Source organism: Anabrus simplex, chromosome 1, assembly GCF_040414725.1.
Source record: "Anabrus simplex isolate iqAnaSimp1 chromosome 1, ASM4041472v1, whole genome shotgun sequence".
NCBI lineage: Eukaryota > Metazoa > Arthropoda > Insecta > Orthoptera > Tettigoniidae > Anabrus > Anabrus simplex.
This window is the reverse complement of record NC_090265.1, coordinates 1,332,286,516-1,332,309,153: the sequence shown is the minus strand read 5'-3', so window position 1 is coordinate 1,332,309,153 and position 22,638 is coordinate 1,332,286,516. Positions and strand designations below refer to the sequence as shown.

Genomic DNA, 22,638 nt, shown 5'->3' with positions numbered 1-22,638 from the left:
CATTTTCCTGTTCTGTACTTTTGGCACATAGAAGTTTCTCAGGTCCACTACTAATAGACAGTGGTCCCTGTCAAGACTCTCACTGGGTATTACTCTGACATCTGTTACCATTCTGCTACTTTCTTCACCTGAGATGACATAATCAATTACAGTCTTTTTTTTGTCCATCCCAACTATATCGTATTATCTTATGGCTATGTCTCTTCTTGAACAATCTATTTTTCACCACCAACCCATTCCTCATACAGAAGTCAAGGAGATGTTCACCTTCTATATTTCGTCCACCATATCCATGAGCTCCCATTACGTTCTCATATCCTGTTCTACCTATCCCAATCTGTTCATTCAGATCTCCTGTAATGATTACTCTCTCTTTACTAATAACCTTTTCCAAATCATCAAGAAACTGGTTCTTATCCTCTTGACAACATCCAGTTTGAGGTGCATACATCTGTACCAAAATTAGTTCTTCTTTTCCTAAACGCACAGTCACCTGTATTATTCTCTCACTAACATGCTGAATGTCAGTGACTCCTAGATCTTTACTCATGATGAAACCAACACCATTCCTCATCTCTTTGTCATTTCCATGCCAATACAGTGTATACTGTTTTCTTAATTTCTTCACTCCTTTCCCTCTCCATTTGGTTTCACTCAGCCCCAGTATCATTAATTTCCTCCTTTCCATGAGGTCCACTAGTTCTTCACATTTTCCTGTAAGACTGAGCAAGTTGATGGTCCCAATCTGTGTTAGTCTCCTCTGGGATTTTTGCACTTTTGCAAGACCCTGTCTCTCATCAGGCCATAAACCATCATCCCTGACATGATTCTGCTCATGCTGGCTTTTTAATTTAGTTGATAAATGCATTCCGAGGCTCTTATGTGTTCTGAAAGCAACTAGAAATAAGCTCTTTTACTGGCTTGCTAGGCCTAACGTAATTGAGGATTTCATTTCGGGGTTTACTTCCTTAGCCTTTGAGGATCCATCCTCATCCCACAAGGAAGTGGGATCCATCTGTAACACCCCCAGAGGAATGGGCTGCCCCCTCTGCCATCTCTACCGTACCGAATCATATTCTCCGCTTTTGGTGCCGTTGAGGTCTTCACTCTGTACCCTGAGCTGGGACCCTGTAATAGATGTTATGCACTGGGTCTGTGTGCACTGGGACTCACATAGGCAGGGAAGCCACTCCCTGGACAGGGCTGCTTCTAAGAGGGTCAAAGAATTGCTATATGTATGTAACACATAAGTGAAGTATATAAAGATGGCAAAGTGCATGTCAGTTGTATTATTCATTAAAGAATCGAATGTGATATCTCCAAAATGTTATATTTTAACTGTTTATCCTTTTATGGTGTATACACATTCCCTACTTGATATACACACCAGTCACTAAGGTTTTGCTGAGGTGTTTTCTTAAACTTGTGACTGTGTAGTGATAATAGTATTGTTAAAGTAGAATTGTAATGACTTATTCCGCATATTATTTCATTTCTTTCCTAATTATGGTGGTGATTACTGTTTTCAGAAGAAAAATGGTAGATTATCAGACTCTTCTCTAAGTTGGTGGCCTAGAGGATGTCATAACTTGTAAAGATTTGCTCTTTTAGTGCTTATGATGTTTCCAAAACACCTGTATTTCCTTTTGAATTTGAATTTTGGAGCATTGATTGAATAATGTTACGCTTATGGCTTTAGTTTATAGAGCGTAGTTAGCATGTCTTTAGAATGGTTTTAATAGCGGTACAGTAAATTCCCAATTGTTCACGTGCAGGTCATTTATGCAACCTAAAAATAAATTTAAGTAAATAAATGTTCAGTAGTGTACATTATTTTTACCCACTTTTGAACTAGGCTTTCGGTACATTGAGTTGTAAAGGAAATGAGTTTTTTTTAGCACTATAAACTTCTCGCTGTGTGACAATTGAGTGTGATATGCATTATTATCGATCTAGTGTGTCTCTGAACATTGAATTCAATCTCAAATTTCTGTTTTTTATCATTTTATATGGCCTTCACTTTCATTTCGTCATGGGAGAATAATATAAGAAAACTAGTTCATTTATACAGTAAAAGTTGGAAGTTATGAGAAAATTGGAGAAGGGCAGCGACATTAGTTACCATGCTGCAGCTTTCAACATTAGCACTGTGTTTCAGTGTTGTGACATATTGTTTGGTTATGTGAGTCATCAGGATTCTGATTATAATGAAGTTTTGGCATCACAGAAAATACATAATGTCAAGAGGAGAAAGTAATATTCATGTCACAAATGAACATTGCATGGTATTTTTTCAAATTCAACTCTTTCATTCTTAAATTACCCTTACTAGGTATGTTGCCAATGAACCTTTCACTGAATTTTATTGCCAGTGTTTTTCAATTTTGCTTGCATGTTCTTTCCCTTGTTAGCTCAAATAACTGGGAATTTCCTGTATTTATGTATAGTTAGTTGATTTATTTTATGTGGATATGTTTTACTCAGTTGTCTTTTCTTATTTTTTTCTTCCATCTTTTGATACAGAGGTGTTATTCCAAACCTCGGTACACTCACAAAAGAGCCATTAAGAAGGTAGTACGCTGCATTATTATTTTTCTGTGTTTTATGTTTTTGCTTCTTGTTTGTTTTCTGTATGGGTTTAGTCCTGCTTTGTATGTAAGTGCTGTATGAAATTATATGTAGCCTCTTTTCTTTACCTTCTTATAAGAATCAGTTGATCATTGATATGCATTTAGGACTGCCATCCAGGTGGCAGATTCCCCATCAGTTGTTCACCTAGGCTTTTTTTTTTAAACTTTTTTCTGAATTGCCTCATTAGTTATGTGAAAAGAACTGTTGACAAGAAAACACACACACAAAAAAAAGATACTGGTATTTGACAAAATTTAGTCAATGTAATCATACATAATTAAATAGCTTCTTGAATATCAATTCTTAAAAAGAATTTGTGTTTATAAGTCCACCTTTTCAATACACATTAGACTACACACTAAAATTGAGTATTGAATTTAGTCATACAAGAAATTACAGAACATGTTTCAATCCGTATTGGGCCATCTTCAGCTAATTATAACATTGAAAAGGCATCTTAAAAGCTACACAAATACATAAAATGAGATAGAAATGGCTATTGATGAGAAGCCATAGATAAGTAAGCAGTTTCTTTTTTTTTTTTTTTTTAAGCATGACTTGCAGAGTCTGTCTTCAAATTATCTCCTTGCTTCAGTCTTAGGAGATGTTGGCAAATATGATTTTAGAACACTTTATCAGACTGGGTTTGGAGAAACTCCTTTTGTTCATATGCAGTGGATAGATCTCGTTTGTGGAACAGAGCACTTCCAGTGATAAAAATATAACTCAGCACTTTTTGAATTTGATGGTATTGTAGTTCTTTCTGTGTCTGATAGGGTCTAGGAAGAAAGAAAGAAAGAAAGAAATATAGAAAGAAGCCAATTTGATGGGTAAATGATAATGCAATATACTCACACCTCGTCCTTAGGCCTTGTTAAGTGGACTCTGTTCTGTCGCTGTGCGTCACGTCGTGTTGACGTTTGAATGGACACTAGCGGGCAGGTGGTTGGGAGTAGTTACTATTGAGTGAGGGAAGGCGGTGGAGAAGGAGAATCAAATTGGAGGGGAAGCAATAGCTTTCCTATTAGATGCTGTAATTGACTTATTTGACTGTGAAATAATTTTCATTGATTCTTCCAAAAGGATGTTAACTTTTTCATAAATTTTGTTCAGATTGAAGTTTGGTCATTTTTGGTGGAAACATATGTGGATATTCTCGAATTTGCTGAGTAAAATGCTTCTTTCGCTATATTTAATATGTCCAAATCTTGGTGTATGGAAGTAAATGAGTGACAGAAATTAGTTATGTGGTCACTTATAGCTGAAAATCTATAGTATTTCTTGGTGTTCACACGTTCTTTATAATGGGTTAGAAAACACCTCCCTGTCTGGCCAATGTAATTAGCATTTCATTGGGAACATTTTAGTTTAAAATGTATTGTTTGTAATTAATTCCACCATTCAGTTTTTTGTTCAAAATTGAAAACAAACTTTGCACAAATGAATTTCAGTTGGGAATACTCAAAAAATATGAGACATTAATTAGTGAATGATGGGGATATCCAGTGACAAGTTTTCACTAAGAAAGTGTTACTAATTTTATTTTGAATGTTTTAGAGCTGTATCTATTCTGTGATCTAAGATTATCTTAAATAAATAGAAAGAACATGAGCACATCACCTGGCTGCATAAGGAACTAAAAGGTACTCCCAACTTCAGCATTTGGAAGTATTTACTTGAGTTTGCAATTCTGTCAAAATACTGTGTCATACAAGAAAAGGTTGAAAAACAGACTATCTGTAATGGTTGTTATGTAGACCTACTCCATTTAGATAGAATATGACCAAAGATCTCGGAAGTTTGTGAAAACATAATAATTGCAAATATCTCCACTGTTATTATTATTGTTGTTGTTGTTGTTGTTGTTGTTGTTGTTGTTGTTGTTATTATCATTATTATTATTTGTCAGATAAAAGCAAACAAAACAAAAGATTGGAAATTATATTTTACACAACTTTTATAACGTTCAGTTTTCGTTGTTGTTTGAGTCATCAGTCCATAGACTGGTTTGATGCAGCACTCCATACCACCCTATCCTGTGCTAACCTTTTCATTTTTACGTAACTGTTGCATCCTACATCTGCTCTAATCTGCTTGTCATATTCATATCTTGGTCTACCCCTACCGTTCTTACTACCTACACTTCCTTCAAAAACTAACTGAACAAGTCCTGGGTGTCTTAAGATGTGTCCTATCATTCTATCTGTCCTTCTCGTCAAATTTAGCCAAATCGATCTCCTCTCACCAATTCGATTCAGTATCTCTTCATTCGTGATTCGATCTATCCATCTCACCTTCAGCATTCTTCTGTAACACCACATTTCAAAAGCTTCTATTCTCTTTCTTTCTGAGCTAGTTATCGTCCATGTTTCACTTCCATACAATGCCATGCTCCACACGAAAGTCTTCAAAAACATCTTTCTAATTCCGATATCAATATTTGAAGTGAGCAAATTTCTTTTCTTAAGAAAGCTCTTCCTTGCTTGTGCTAGTCTGCATTTTATGTCCTCCTTACTTCTGCCATCATTAGTTATTTTACTACCTAAGTAACAATGTTCATCTACTTCCTTTAAGACTTCATTTCCTAATCTAATATTTCCTGCATCACCTGCCTTTGTTCGACTGCACTCTATTACTTTTGTTTTGGACTTTTTTATTTTCATCTTGTACTCCTTACCCAAGACTTCATCCATACCATTCAGCAACTTCTCGAGATCTTCTGCAGTCTCAGATAAAATAACAATATCATCGGCAAATCTCAAGGTTTTGATTTCCTCTCCTTGGACTGTGATTCCCTTTCCAAATTTCTCCCTGATTTCCTTTACTGCCCGTTCTATGTACACATTGAAAAGGAGAGGGGACAAACTGCAGCCTTGCCTCACTCCTTTCTGGATTGCTGCTTCTTTTCCAAAGCCCTCGATTCTTATCACTGCAGACTGATTTTTATACAGATTGTAGATAATTCTTCGTTCTCGGTATCTGATCCCAATTATCTTCAGAATCAGAAATAGCTTGGTCCAATCAACATTATTGAATGCCTTTTCTAGATCTACGAATGCCATGTACGTGGGCTTGTCCTTCTTGATTCGATCCTGTAAGATCAGATGTAAAGTCAGGATTGCTTCACGTGTTCCTACATTTCTTCTGAAGCCAAATTGATCTTCTTCCAACTCAGCCTCAACTTGTTTTTCCATTCTTCTGTAAATAATATGTGTTAAAATTTTGCAGGCATGAGATACTAAACTAATGGGCTTCCGATAAGTTCACCTGCATACATCCCAGCGTCAGAGGATAGGGTCTGACACATCCCACTCTGAAGAGTCTAGTGTCGGACCTAACATGAAACGCTGGTTAATAGAGCAAATGCCTGAAAAGCCATACATCTAATTTTTGATCTGATTTTTTATATGCTCTATTGGTGGAAAAATATCTAATTCCCTCCATGGGAGCTTAGAATTTCCATCCTTGCACTTCTCTTTCAGCCATTCTTCCTTAGCTACCTTGCACTTTCTATCCACTTGTAATCACCTGTATTCTTTTCTGCCCTATTCATTTCTAGCATTCTTGTATTTTCGTCATTCATCAATCAGGTCTAGTATCTCCTGAGTTATCCACTGATTCTTATTTGATCTTTTCTTCCTTCCTAACATTTCTTCAGCAGCCCTACTGACTTCATTTTTCATGACTATTCCACTCTTCCTCTATTGTGTTTCCTTCAGCCTTTTCATTTAGCCCTTGTGCAACATGTTCCTTGAAACAATCCCTCACACTCTTTTCTTTCAACTTGTCTAGATCCCATCTTTTTGCATTCTTTCCTTTTTTCAGTTTCTTCAACTTCAGATGACATTTCATGACCAACAAGTTGTGGTCAGAGTCCATGTCTGCTCCTGGGAAAGTTTTGCAATCCAACACCTGGTTTCTGAATCTCTGCCTAATCATAATGAAGTCTATTTGATACCTTCCAGTGTCTCCAGGTCTCGTCTACGTATACAGCCGTTGTTTGTGGTGTTTGAACCAAGTATTGTCAAGGACTAAATTATGATCAGTGCAGAATTCAACCAGCCGACTTCCTCTTTCGTTCCTTTGTCCCAATCCAAATTCTCGTACTGTATTACCTTCTCTTCCTTGGCCTACCACTGCATTCCAGTCTCCCATCACAATTAGATTCTCGTCGCCTTTTACATATTGTATTAAATCTTCTATCTCTTCATATATTCTTTCGATTTCCTCATCATCCGCTGAACTAGTAGGCATATAGATTTGCACTATTGTGGTGGGCATTGGTTTGGTGTCTATCTTGACGACAATAATTCTTTCAATATGCTGGTCATAGTAGCTTACCCGCTGCCGTATTTTGTTATTCATTATTAAACCAACTCCTGCATTTCCCCTGTTTTATTTTGTGTTGACAATTCGGTAGTCGCCTGACCAAAAATCTTGTTCTTCCTGCCAACGTACTTCACTTATACCAGCTACATCTACTTTAGTCTATCCATCTCCCTTTTCAGATTCTCTAACCTACCACAACGATTCAAACTTCTAACATTCCACGCTCCGACTCGCTGAATGTCAGTATCCATTTTCCTGATGATCGCCCCCTCTCGTGTAGTCCCCACCCGGAGATCTGAATGGGGGACTAGTTTACCTCCGGAATATTTTACCTGGGAGGAAGCCATCATCAGTACATCATTCATACAGAGAGAGCTGCATGTCCTCGGGAGGTAGTTACGGCTGTAGTTTCCCGTTGCTTTCAGCCGTGTAGCAGTATCAATGCAGCTAAGCCATGTTGAGTATTATTACCTGCCACCCTTGCAACTACCGCAAGGCTGCTACCCCCCTTTTGATGAACCATTCCTTAGTCTGGTCTCTCAGCAGATACCCATTCGGTATGGTTGCACCTGCGACTCGGCTATCTGCTTCATTGGGATACGCAAGCCTCCCTACCACGGCAAGGTCACATGGTTCACAGGGGAGGAGTTTTTCGATATAGGCTAATATCACTCATCCCACGGAATAACAAAATAAGTCATAAAAGTTAAAGATCTCACGGGCAGCATTTATTTTTTTTGTTTTTAAACAATATGAAATCACCAATTCACCAAATATTGTCAAACCATTCCGCATTATATGAAACAGCTTTTTAAATAATGGTTTTGGTTTTATTCTGTTTAATTCAAAATGTTAATGAAGTATCTGCTTTGGATCTTGAATGAAAGTGGCTTGTCCTGTATTGACCAGGCATTATTTTCTGATCGTGGACCGGTCGAAACCAGAGTGGTGTAACTCAAATTTCTGTATTGTTAGCTAGTAAGATTTAACAGCTATCTTTAACAAAGGCAGCTGTGTAAATTTGCTACCAGTAATTCATTTACAAGACAATAATGCCCTTGTCCACAATACCAACAGAAAATGCACTACACAAAAGACAAACTGACTTCACTGGTTGAAGCCACTTTTAGTAACAATATTCAAACTGACTTCACTGGTTGAAGCCACTTTTAGTAACAATAGTCAGAATATTAACAAGGTAACTTACCTAGTTCTTACTGGTGATGGTTTTGTATTCTTGAATGGTCTGGAAATAAAATTCAGCTATTTCTTCAGTATTATGACACTGACTTATCTTGTTAGTGTCAAAAGATAGACATCATTGACCTTAGTAGGGCAAGTTACTGCAAAGATGTTTAAAAACTTAAAAAGATAACTTACCTCATTTTCCCCTGGATGAGTGAATAATTTGAGAAATTTGACATGTACACTAACTGATGCGATAAAAAGCAATTTTTGCTTCAAATAATGGAAGAGAAAACCTACACTGGTAAAATACAACAGCTTTGTTCTGATTAGTTTTTGGAACATCTCTGTGTTTATATTTCCCTGTGCTTGCAAAAGGCTTTGCCGGAGACCTTAACTGTTGACGGAATATTATTTTGCCGTACTGTTGAGTTCGTTCCACAACGACTTGATGGGTGATAAACCTGGTGACTGAGGAACCTGGTCATTACTTTTAAAACTCCTGATGATACTTAGTTTTTTACATACTGTACCCCTTACACAGCTTTGACAAATGTTTCAGGTCATTGGCCTGCTTCAGAACAAATCCTCTTCCAATAGGTTCCAGGTGGCACTACTTTGCTCAGTAGAATGTGGTGGTATTTCTTCTTCTTTAAGAGATACATTTCACTTTCACCAAGTGCCCCCCCCCCCCTATTGTTACCAAAACAATCCCAAACCATAATGCTACCACCCCCGTGCCTCACAGTTGGTGTTAGGCAGTGGTCTGTCATTCTTTCTCCTGCACATTGGCTGGCATACTGGCAACACTTTGACCCATACTCCCCAGATTTTGACTCATCAGTCCGTAGCACACGTTTCCACTTGTTAATGGTCCAATCTTTGCATTTCTGGCCCAGTGAAGTCTCTGAGATTTATATCTACATGTTAAAACAGGCTTTCTGGCAGATACACGTCCACACAACCCAACATCACATAATCAGTGTCATCATTCAGCTGCATATAGGACTGTTGCCCGGGTGTCAGACACCCTATAATTTGTTTACCCAAACTTTTCATAAATGATTTCAGAGAACTTGGAATTTCATCGATCATTTCCCTTGATAAATCATTCCATTCTCTAAGGACTGATAACCAAGATGTTAGGCCCCTTTAAACAACAACAACAACCACCAACATCATCGTCATCCTTTCCCTAATTAATCTTTCTATAAAATGTTTTCCCAACTTGGCCTATTCAGTTTCAACTTTATCTTCAAATTACAGTATTATGATCTTTCCTACCTTTAAAAGCTCCACTCAAGCTATTCGTCTGCTAATGTCATTCCACATCATCTCTCCATTGACAGCTGAGAATACCCCACTTGATGAGCTGCTAGTCTCCTTACTTCCAAGTCTTCCCTGCCCAAAGTGTACAACATTTCCCTAACACTACTGTTTTGTTAGAAATCACCCACAACAAAACTTGCTGCTTTCTTTTGGATCTTCTCCAGTTCTCATACCAAGTAATGCAGGTGTGCGTCCTATACACTGGAACCATACTGTAATTGGGGTCTTACCAGAGACTTATATACCCTCTTATTTATATCCACCCTACAATCGCTAAATACCCTCATAACCATATGAAGAGATCTGTAACCGTTATTTACACCCCAATGAAGATTTTTCCTTATACACCACCTGACCAAAAAATTGAAGAATCCAGAAGGGGAAGAGGTAACAAAATGAAACATCACGTGTTCACAGGGTATGTGATGTTATTTCAGTGATTACAAAATAGAGTCAAATTTACAAAGAACTTGGCAGTACGATCCCACTTATCAGTATGACGTTGCACATCCTCTGGTCTGGATGCATGCAGTGATTTGGTTCGGAAGGGTGTCATAAAGTCATCGTATCCTCCTGAGGCAAGCTGGCCAACAACTGTTGTAACTTAACCTTGATATCCTGGATACTAGCACTGGGACATAGTTTATGTGCAAGCTAGTCCCACAAATGTTATATCGGGGACATATCTGGGGATTTGCTGACCACGGGAGTTCCCCAATCTCATGCAGACAGTTCATAGACACATGTGCCATGTGTGGACAAGCATTGTCCTGTTGGAGAATGGCACCACAAAACTGTCGCATGAAAGGTAACACCTGAGGACCGAGGATGACTGTGATGTACCGTTGTGCCGTCGGAGTTCCGTCAATCACTATCAGCCGTGTCCTGAAGTCATACCCAATCGCTCCCCACACCATGATACCAGGAGTATCGCTGCTTTGCCTGTCCAAAATATTGGAAGAATTCAACATTTCCCCAGGTTGCCACCATACTCATAGACGTGGGTCACCCATAGTAGTGCAGAACTGCTAATTATCACTGAACACACCATTCATCAACTGTCCATGCTTCCCAGTCATGATACCACTCAAAAGGCAGCTGTTTGTGTTGAGGTGTTAATGGCAGCCTACGCATGAGACAGTAATTCCCTAGTCCAGCTGCTAGTCTCCGACCAATGGTGCAGAATGACACAGAATGTTGTACGGAGTCCATTACTTGTTGTTGGTTGCCATGTTCAGATGCGAAGGGGTTACTCTTTTGCTTTACAATACCAATATAAATGGTCCGTTATTGGAGATTATAAATTTTCCAGCTAACTCATTCCTGGTTACACGCACCAACACAGATGGGTCTTATGGCGATGATGGGATAGGAAAGACCTAGGAGTTGGAAGGAAGAGGCCATGGCCTTATTGAAGGGGTTACTATGTGCTTGGTGCATGATACGGCGATCCTCTCTTGTGGTGGTCATACGTGGTCAACCGGAACCTTGACGGCGAGTATGCCTGCCCTCATGTTTCCGTGCTGTCCTACATCAAGCCAGAATCCTATCCAAACGCCCCACAAATCTGGATATTGCAAGATTTGACCAGCTGGCTATATGGAGACCCACAATGAGGCCCCTTTCAAACTCTGTCTTTTACTATCTTAGAGGTGAAGCTTCCACGGTGTGAAGAATTATTTAGTTTAATTTCCGGGTTGAACCGTGTTGTAGTTGTCCGTACATCACGTACAGTTTGCCGACGTTTCGAATACATTGCAGTATTCTTTGTCAAGGCGACTGAAATACCCCTACTCGATCCGAGGTAATTAGTCTCCCAGGCAGTAATTTACACTACTAGAGTGGCCCTGACCTTGGCCTTTTATATCCTAGTCTTTCTGGCTGATGTAAGCCCTGGCTGTTTCGTGAGCATTCTGGAAGGTATGTGTCAGAGCCAGGTAGTGGGGGCTTGCCCGCACAGTTATGTAATGGGGTTTCGGCCCATGTGTTTATGTTGTGGTATGAACTATGAATGATAGCCATCCAAGAATTACTGATTTTATATCCTTCTTCTAAATTTATGTTGTTTGGATGTTTCTTGATTTCAATAGCCTCGCGGATTTTCCTTTCCAGATTCCAAGGGATAGCTGCTAGGATCTTGGTCTTATCAAATTATATTCCGTGCCTTGTTTCGTAGGAATGCTTGGCTACCGCTGAAATATCTGTGTTTTGGTTCTTGGTGTGACGGATATGTTCTTTTAGGCGGGTGGAGATCAGACCTTTTGTTTCACCAACATAACAAGCTCCGCAGCTACATTCATTGTGATATACTCCAGGAGCCTGTAATTCTGTTGTGTCTTTTACTGCTGGTAGATAACGGGCTAGCTTCCGGTGAGGTTTATAGATGGTTTTTATGTCGTATTTGTCCAGTATCTTGCCAATCCTCTCTGTAGTATTTCAGTTGCCTTGACAAAGAATACTGCAATGTATTCGAAACGTTAGCAAACTGTACGTGATGTACAGACAACTACAACACGGTTCAACCCAGAGATTAAACTAAATAATTCTGTCTTTTACTGATTACGCTGTCTCACACCAGTACACAGCATCTCCGTGTCCTACATGTTGATTGCTCAATGTCCAAAACTGTTCATCTCCCTTATACTGTATATCCTATCAGGTCTGGTAACAACGCTAAACATGGACAACACTAATACGCTGTTGGCCATTCTACCCGTCAGAGAGAATTGCAATTCTAATCATTTACATACCTGCCGGTGTTGTGTACATGTACAAAGTTACATTGACATCCAACCATTTCTTATGGGTGCTTCAGTATCTGTGTTAGGCAATGTATTAATACGTAAGTACTTACAGTGATTCCTGTGCGGTACTTTCACCGCTTCCACACAATAATTACAACTGAGAGGACTTTTCCTTTTGGTAAAACACACAACCTGACTTTTCATTCTGATTACTATCATACCTTTGTTTGCTGTCCATCTTGCAACATTGTTGAGGTCTTTCTGCAGTCGCTTGCAATACTTAATTTATTTATTACTCTATATTGTATAACATCATCTGCAAAATGCCTTATCTTTGATTCCATTTCTTTACCCACATCATTTAAGTATATGAAAGAATACATAAACGTCCAGTAATACTGCCCTGCGGGACACTTCTAAATTGTTACAAAATGGGATAAGACTACTTTACCTAGTGTAATTATCTTAGTTCTCTTTTCCAGAATTGTAGCCTCCCATTCAACAGTTTTTTTGTCTAGTCCAATAGTCCCCTTTTTCTTCAGCCATCTCCCATGGTCTACCCTATAAAAAGCTTTGGGCCAATACGGATACAGTCCATTTTATCACCTGAAGCTAAAATATCTTGTTGGACTCCTTAATTGAGCCTCATTGGAATAACATTTCAAAAAACCGAACTGCCTCTATCACACCAGTTAGTAATTTTGCAAACTTGCCTAATATATTTTACAAAGCAAGTGCCTAATCTAACCAGAAAGAACGCTTTCCCAGAGGTTACTGCAATACATGTCAAGCTGACTGGCCTATAATTACCTGCTTTATGTTTATTGTACACTGGGGCTACTATAGCTACTCTCCATTCATTTGGTATAGCTCCTTCATGCAAATGGTAATCAGATAAGTATTTCAGATGCCGGGCTTAGTGGTTCAGACGGTTGATGCGCTGGACTTCTGACCCCAACTTGGCAGGTTCGATCCTGGCTCAGTTCGGTGGTATTTGAAGGTCTTCAAATATGACAGCCTTGTGTCAGTAGATTTACTATCAAGTTAAAAAACTCCTGCAGGACTAAATTCCAGCACCTCAGCGTCTCCGAAAACCGTAAAAGTAGTTAGTGAGACGTAAAGCAAATAACATTATTAGTATTTCAGATGAAGCACTCTATCCCAACTCGTTGCCTTTAGTACAACTGCAGAAATCTTATCAAATCCAGTTGCTTTTCTAGCTTTCAATTTTTGTAAATGTCTTTATTAGAATAGGTAAATTTCAGTACTTTGCCAGTACTGGTAACCCCCCATCTACATGGATATTTTCCTTGTAACCAACTATGGTATCTTTACATACTGCTGCCTTCTGTAAGTCCTCAGTTTGCATTCGGAAGATAGTGAGTTCGAACACCATTGTCGGCAGCACTGAAGATGGTTTTCTGTGTTTTCCCATCTTCACACCAGGCAAATGCTGGAGCTGTACCTTACATAAGGCCATGGCCATTTCTTTTCCACTCCTAGTGTTTTCCTATCCCATCGTCACCATAAGAACTATCTGGGATGGTGCGACATAGAGCGAATTGTAAAAAAAAAATATAATTCCTCACATGTATACTTCCCTTGTTCATTAATGATCCTTGGAATATCCTTCTTGGAACTTGTTTCTGCCTTATAATATCTATACATACCCTTCCATTTTCCCTAAAATTCATATTACTGCCAATTTGAAATGTTATTTTTAAGAGGCATTTTTGGTAAATTCAATTTCCTAGTACGTTCCTTCACTCTCCTTTTTCTTTCTAACGTGCTACTCCATCTTAATCTCTTTATTTGTCTGTTGTAGTAAACTGGTTCTTTCCCATTCCTTACAACTTTTAAAGGTACACACCTATTTTCTCACTCCTCAGCAATTGTCTTAAACCCATCCCATATGTTGTTTACATTTATCTTTTGCATTTTCCATTGATCATAATTACTTCTTAAAAACTCCCCTATGCCTCTCTTATCAACCATATGGTATTGCCTAATTGTCATAATTTTACAGCCTTCCTTTCTATCACATTTATTTTTAACTACGGTAGAAACAGCTTTGTGATGACTTATACCAACTATCACTTTAGTTTCTCTGTAGAAATCATCTGTTTTTATCAGCAACACATCTAGAATTCCTCTAGTTGGTTCCATCACTTTCTGATTCAGCTGTCCTTCCCAGATTTACTTATTTATCATTTACGATATTTCACAGTTGACACTGATGTTGGTTGTTACCTAGTTCTGTTAATTTTAGTGCTGATTTCTACAGCTGTAAGCCTTCAGTTATGACCACTTGAGATCATAATGTGTTTATCTTCACCAACAGGTGATCTTCTAGAAGGTCCACTATATAATCAATCTTTTATGAGTGCTCATCTCTTTTAATATTAAAAACTTCATATTTGGTCCGTATTGAAAGGAGACTAACACATAATAAAGGAGACTACAAATGATCCACCTTATATCAATACAAAATATGTTTCTAATACAAGCTCTCAACATTTTTATTAGGGACCGGTTTTGATGTCCTTGGACACCATCATCAGCCACAATAGGTCAAATGAACAAAGATATATATATATTACAGTACAAAATATAGACCATTAGTAATAAAATAACATAAAATGGGAGAAATAACATTTTTCAGATCCCTTCTCGTGACCACACAATCATAGTAGAATAGCCTTTCAGTAAAGGAATTACAAGAGCAATAGCAGTGTTTCGTAGGCTGCTTCTTTCATTCTTTCATATTGTTAGAGACTATATTAATAAATCTGGTTCTAGTATGATAAATCTGCATTATCATGTCTTTTTTAAGGAAGATCTATTTCATTCTCCCCTTTTGAATAATGTTTGATCAGAGCCTACTATGAATATAATATTATGTGCTATATGATTCCAAGCTTCCGATGTATGCTTCCTGTTGAGTAGGTGAATATTAAAAGATATCACTCATTATATACGACGACATCATCACTTAAAAACAGCCTGTTTTGAGTTACGTATACCATTGAATTCGTTCTTGCATTCACTTTTAACAGGCTGTATTTGAGTTATGACGCTTTTAATGAGTGATATGACATGGGGGATTTGTGACAAAAATGAGTTATACTGTATTTGGAATATTTTTATAGAAAGTAGATTGCTCTGTTTAAGTTCTTACTCTCAGAGGAAAGAAGAGAAACCATATTTTAATTTCATCAGGCATGTCTTTTTGATTTGAGAACCTAGTTAATGTTTATGCTTTGTCATTCTGGTGTGGTCGATATGTGTTGTCTTTGAATGTTTAATGTATATTCATAACTAGGGCTTGGAAGTTGAGGAAAATTCCTTTTTTTTTCTTGAGTGTTCGATGACCAGACCAGACATAATATATGGTCATGCTGGGTCATTGTAGGCCAGAAAGTGGTGGGTTTTATTTATCCTTTTTTTTGCCTTTCTTCACATTTTTGTCTTATTGGTCCTTTTTTAGCTTTTTTTAAAAGTCTTAATGGCATTTCCTGCAAATTGACCTTCCTTTGCCTACATTGTTTCTGCTCATTGTCAGTTCAAATCATCATTAGTTCACCCATCACCTCTTTTCTGTAGTACCTTTTTATATATGTTTGAACAATATCTGAAAAGAGAGAAAATGAAATTTGAAATTGAATGAAAAATTTAAACTAGTGCATGAAAAAACAGGGGTATCAAATTGTTTGCAAGATAAGTGAAATATTGGAGAAAATTTTGATGTGAGTGTTTTTGAAGAGAAAGACCTCACATACTTCAAGTATGAACCCTTAACATCCATTGATGTGGAGATATGTTTCTCGACGTTTTGCAATGTGATGTTAGAAAACCGATGATCCTTTACATGTAAGAACCTGGAGATGACTATTGTGATATACCAAAACCGACTGAGGTAAATTTCCTGAATTTCAATTTTTGTAACTAGTGTTTTTAAGCCAAATATGATTCCAGTTACACTAATTCCACTTTTTCCAGGATGTCCCTTGTGGGTTGGTTTGCTGAAATCATTCTAGGTGGAATTTTATTTTCTAAATTCTGCAAGAACTTTTTCCAGCAAATATGGAATTCTTATTTAAACTATATTAATCTGAAAATACATAATGTCTGAAAAAGAAGTATTTCACTCATATTTTTGCACTGTAGGTTACATGCTACCAGAATTCTACATATATAAACTTGATATTCCTTCACAAATATGTGATGGATGAATGAATTTGGATCACATTTTTACATCCTTTTTGCAAGCTTTTGCCTTTTTTGGATATACTTTACATCTTTTTACAGGTCTCTTTTAGGCAATTTATAGGTCTTCAACTTCCAAGCCCTATTCATAACTGATTCATTTCCTAGGGAGCTATGATTATTTCTGAGTGTACATTTCTCCTATTCTTCTAAACTGATAAAAGTGTCTCCAAGTGTCGCTCCACTGAGAGCCTCTTAAGAGCAGAGGTTCATACCACTTGGTAAGAGCAAATTATAGCCATCATTTATAGAGTAAATTGTTAAATATTAATCCAACATTGGTATTTACTAGTGCATCTGTGAGCTGACGAATATTTCTAGGAATGAAAAGGTGACTATTATTAGCTTGACAGTGTGATATTAAATGATATTAAGCTTCAACACTAAAGGAATGTGTCACATCCTTATAATCTGTAATTATTTTCTCAATACACTCATTTACAGTATCATATAGATCAAATTCAGTTCAACACAAGTGCAGTTATTAAATGTTCACAGCTGTCAAATCGAAGTGTGGGCCGAGTTGCTTCAGATATTCTTCTACTCTTGTGTGACCATGCTGCAGTACTGGTAGAGCATTATCCTGAGCTGCCACCCCGCATCATTGAGGTAATTACTCATGCATACACTTCTTGTATGATAATACAATGATATACTACGTTAAGTTTGCTCGTGGCTGTATTTATCAGGTACTTGCCCTCACGCTGGCCCAGCTCGTTCCCTCCGGTGATAAACATCTTTTGGTATCACTGATGTTCTGTTTGGGTGAATGGTGTATGCGTGTACCTGGCCGTGTCCTTACAGTGGCTCATGAGGACTCCTGCTTGCTTCATATTGTTTTCAAGGTAAAGGATTTGGATTATTACTAATGTACGTATATTATAGACTAACATAAATGCAAAGCAAAAAGCAAAGTAATCTCTGCCATTAATGCTTTCACGGCCCTTACTTATAGACATGACGCTGTATAGACATTTGGGCTTATGCCGTGTCAAGAAAATAAGGTGAAATTCTTAACGTTTTGCAGAAAACTGTGTTCTGCATCCTCAGAAGAAATCTTGACTGACCACGAGAAAGGCTTCTTAAACAATGACCCCATTGAAATTTTGAACGTTATACTAGAAGTGGAAATGGTACATTCATTCACCACCAGATGGCCCCCAGGACGTGGCACAAAGCTAGCATTCGAAACGGAAGCTGACCGAACCCTCACAATCAGACTAAGCGGTTCGCATAACGTGTTTTGCGTAACATATGACATAGGCAGGTGTAAGATACAGACACAAGCCTGGAATGAAACATCTGGCGATGAGCAACGTACGAATTTGGAAGAAACACCGAGATAAAATAACAGTAGTGAAAGGGGCAGGGAAGGGAACTACCTATGTAATTTTTAATGGCTGGCAACCAGATATTGCTTAATTGATAGCCGGTGTCCCTGTTGAAATTGTTAGGATTTGTACGTATTTCCACAGCTTCCTGTATAATCCTGGAACTGTAGTGTCTAGTGTGGGTAAGAGCTCGAGCATTTTGGAACATGGCATCATGACCCGACGATAGAGCGTGCTCAGCTATTGCCGATTTGTCTGGTTGGTTGAGACGAATATTACATTCATTTTCCTTGGTACGGGTACCAATGGACCGGCATGTTTGGCCATTGTATACCTTACTGCACTTACAGGGAATTTCGTATACCCCAGGATGTAAAAGGGGGGACAATTTGTCCTTGGTTTTACTCAGACTGTGAGCAGTTTTAGTCATAGTTTAAGAAGCCTTTCTCGTGGTCAGTCGAGATTTCTTCTGAGGACACAGAGCACAGTTTTCTGCGAATGTTAAGAATTTTATCTTATTTTCTTGACACGGCATAAGCCCAAAAGTCTATACAGCATCATGTCTACAAAGCAATCTCTGTTCAGGCTGTGAAGGCCCTTGGAGGGGTGGAAGGTAAAGACTTCCACTATCTTGAAAACTTTTACATGATCCTATATAAAAATAGACATGCAAAAGCATAATGTTGATATATGTGTATGTATGTATGTATGTATGTATATTGGGTATTCAGCCCAAAGGCTGGTTTGATCCTCTACAGCTCCACCAACAGCTGTCACATATAGCCTAGGTGTCACTGAAGAGGCATACTAGGGAAATGAGGAGTGAGGTAGTTTCCCATTGCTTTCCTCACTGAGCCAGAAGTTGCTATTAAATATCATTCTGTCAAGCCCACTGAAATGTATGCACCAGCTGACCCTATGAGCGATATTTTCACACCATTCATAACAGGGACTGGCTGCCTAAGGAACGGTATTACTCGAATCGCCCATACCTCGGTCACTTTCATATTGTCAAAGCCAAGGATGAGACTGAGACAGACAGGTCAATGAAAGTAACAAATTTATTCTAGCCCATACCAGAAGACATAGTGCACTGTAAACACTACATCCCGCCAACAAAGGCATTGTTGATATATAAGAATTTTAAATATCTGAAAGTAATAATAATAATAATTATCATCATTATCAAATATGAAATTTACCAAGATCGATAGCTGCAGTTGCTTAATTGCAGCCATTATCCAGTATTACATGTGATAAATATCATTTTTGATCCATTTTAATGATATTTGATTGAAATAATAGCAATAAGTTCATTTATTAATTTGACCACCTAATCAATACAATAAATCTTGTCTTTGTTGAATTACATTGACATGTTAATTAATATGGTACATGTTTCGCCTTACATACAGGCATCATCAGCCATGGGTTTAACCTTACAGTAAAATCAGGCACCTGATTTACATATAAATAAAATAAAACTAACTTATAAAAAACCTTGAAGAGACTTGAAAAAAAAAAATTAAAAATACTTTCACCAATTGTCAACTTTTCACTCATAGCAATATCTTTAAAACCAACATTGTAATAGTCTTTAGCATATGTTAATTTTTACATTTTACTTACAGTAGTAGTCTTCCAATGTCAATATTGCAAATACTTTCATGAATTGTCAACTTCTTACTCTTAGCAATATCTTTAAAACCAACATTGTACTAGTCTTTACCATATGTTAATTTTTAGATCATGACTTGAAGCCCAAATTCAAATTTTTAAATATCATATGGTACTATATCCCAACCCATTGTCTTTAGTATATCCCCAGAAATCTGATCAATTCCAGCCGCTTTTCTAGTTTTCAACTTTTGTATCTTATTAACCCTCTACTGCATACTGTTGCCATTAGGCAACAAATAACTTTTCACCTGTGTAAATGGATAAATATTATAGACAGAGGTAGTTTTACGGCACACCTTCAACTGTACAATCAATTAAACACTTATCCCAGTGATGCCTTGTTTTTTTTACATAACATAAGACAAAATAGCCCTACAACCAAAGGTACTCCTTCCACCCCGTCAACATCCACGCGAACCAACCACCGTTTATTTTACGTGGGCCCTCCTCATCATATTACCACAGGCTTCAGGAGTACCTCTGGCTCAACCTCAAAGACATTACCGACCTACCGTCGTGCAAGTATACTTGCGCCCTGCAATACGTACCCATGGCCAGTAGGCAGTAATGTTCGGTCTTTGAATGTTAAAAGCTTAGCGTACAATTTTGGAAAATCGTATATATATTCCAATATGGCAATCCACATCACATACGAGTGTTAAGCTAGTAGGCCCAGTTAAGAATTGCTGGTATATCTAAACCACTGAGCGTATGTTGAACATTAAAGCTTGCAATTTTCTTCACCAAACGGAAACGAAAAATAATTCATGCAGTAGAGGGTTAAAACTAGAAAAGCGGCTGGAATTGATCAGATTTCTGGGGATATACTAAAGACAATGGGTTGGGATATAGTACCATATCTGAAGTACTTATTTGATTATTGTTTGGCCGAAGGAGCTATACCAGATGAATGGAGAGTTGCTATAGTAGCCCCTGTGTATAAAGGAAAGGGTGATAGACATAAAGCTGAAAATTACAGGCCAGTAAGTTTGACATGCATTGTATGTAAGCTTTGGGAAGGCATTCTTTCTGATTATATTAGACATGTTTGTGAAATTAATTACTGGTTCGATAGAAGGCAATTCGGTTTTAGGAAAGGTTATTCCACTGAAGCTCAACTTGTAGGATTCCAGCAAGATATAGCAGATATCTTGGATTCTGGAGGTCAAATGGACTGTATCGCGATTGACATGTCTAAAGCATTTGATAGGGTGGATCATGGGAGACTACTGGCAAAAATGAGTGCAATTGGACTAGACAAAAGAGTGACTGAATGGGTTGCTACATTTCTAGAAAATAGATCTCAGAGAGTTAGAGTAGGTGAAGCTTTGTCTGACACTGTAATAGTTGAGAGGGGAGTTCCTCAGGGCAGTGTTATCGGACCTTTATGTTTTCTTATATATATAAACGATATGAGTAAAGGAATGGAATCGGAGGTAAGGCTTTTTGCGGATGATGTTATTCTCTATAGAGTGATAAATAAGTTACAAGATTGTCAGCAACTGCAACGTGACCTCGAAAATGTTGTGAGATGGACAGCAGGCAATGGTATGTTGATAAACGGGGCTAAAAGTCAGGTTGTAAGTTTCACAAATAGGAAAAGTCCTCTCAGTTTTAATTACTGCGTTGATGGGGTGAAAGTTCCTTTTGGGGATCATTGTAAGTATCTAGGTGTTAATATAAGGAAAGATCTTCACTGGGGTAATCACATAAATGGGATTGTAAATACAGTGGAACCTCGATTATCCGTTCCCGGAAAATACGTTTTCCCGGAATATGCGTTCAAATTACGTGGTCCCGCGAGCATCGTAATTGAATCACGTTGTAAAAGTCCCGCATTATCCGTTCCTCGAAGAAACGATTTCCCGGATCAACCGTCCAGAAATTCCAGTCCCATCAACGCTAAATCCTCGATCAATCGTTTTTTAATAAACTGTATCTCACAAAAGGACGGCTATGGCATATTTATGGATCTTGGCGTTACTGCACCGGTACCGGTACTGGAAAAGCGATCGGCGGTGAACTTGCATAAGGGACCATCTTAGCATCGCATTCGGGTGGTATTGTTTAGAAAATCTCGGAAAATCATAAAGCAGAGAATGACGACAACAATTGCAAGGAGACACGGCGCATTTCGACAGCTCTGCTTGAAGACGGAACGAGTTTCGTCAAATGTTCGCACTTATAAAACGTCCATATTATGTCCAGGGTTAGATGTTTATATTTTTACTTTTTTCGATCGTACTGCCGAAGAGGTTTTTGGCACTTTGTTCAGGGCACTGCAGAGTAACTGGGCTTTCAGGCAGGAATCGAAACTGCTTCTTAACACAAATTCAGTATTTTTGATATTATCGTTCATGATTATGTTAGCGAGACCAAAACACATGTTGCACCTAAATGTAATTTAAAAAAAAAAGAAAGCCATGGGAGGTCTTGGAATTGCCTATTACTGTTTAGGTCCTAATGTAAGACTGGGAATTTTACGTTTTCGTGTTAAAATACCAAAAACCGCAGTCGTTTTATCTGCGCACGTTACATTTTAAATGGTTGGTATAATTTCAAACTCGTACTGACATGTGCAGCGAGCCCGCTTTCCAGATGACCTCAAGGTCACGAATAACCGTAATTTCTGAAGTTTTGATATTTCTTTTATCTTTTCAATTTGATTGGATTTGTGACGCGCAGAATTGAACATAATGCATATAATGCATTCGAGAACTTTTAAGAATCGATACTTACATTCGAAACCATGTTTTCGAGTTTAACATAACCTTTAAAAGTCGACGTAGGCCTAATTTGCGCGGTACGAGATTTTCAGAAACTGACTACGAACAGTATACCGGAGACCAAATTACAATGAAAGATTAAGAAACTGATTTCGCATTCATTTTGGGTGCTTTCGTATCTAATGTGCTTTATTTTATTAGACGAGAGAATTAAAAACTAGGCTACTTGTGGTCGATTGTCGTTGGGCTTGGCGTTATTAGATTTTTCGAAGAGTTTGGCTAGCCTAATCAAAGTCGCTGAACTGAAAGAAGTTTTCACGGGAAACTGACGAAGATTCCCCTGTAAAACTGAATATAAAGTATCGAGATTTTGAACTCGCGTTCCGGTAATTAATGCGGTTTCGTGGTCTAACATGT

At 38.0% G+C, this 22,638-nt stretch overlaps 1 protein-coding gene across 2 annotated transcripts in view; it reads left to right on the top strand.

Moving 5' to 3' along the window:
- Positions 1 to 22,638, top strand: part of LOC136858315 (probable Rho GTPase-activating protein CG5521) — a 709,838-nt gene that overhangs the window by 498,225 nt on the left and 188,975 nt on the right. For both annotated transcript variants that reach the window (XM_067137762.2, XM_067137761.2), the window contains 2 exons: positions 16,983 to 17,093; positions 17,174 to 17,329. In XM_067137762.2, the coding sequence (XP_066993863.2) occupies positions 16,983 to 17,093; positions 17,174 to 17,329 (267 nt within the window). The remainder of the gene's footprint in view (positions 1 to 16,982; positions 17,094 to 17,173; positions 17,330 to 22,638) is intronic.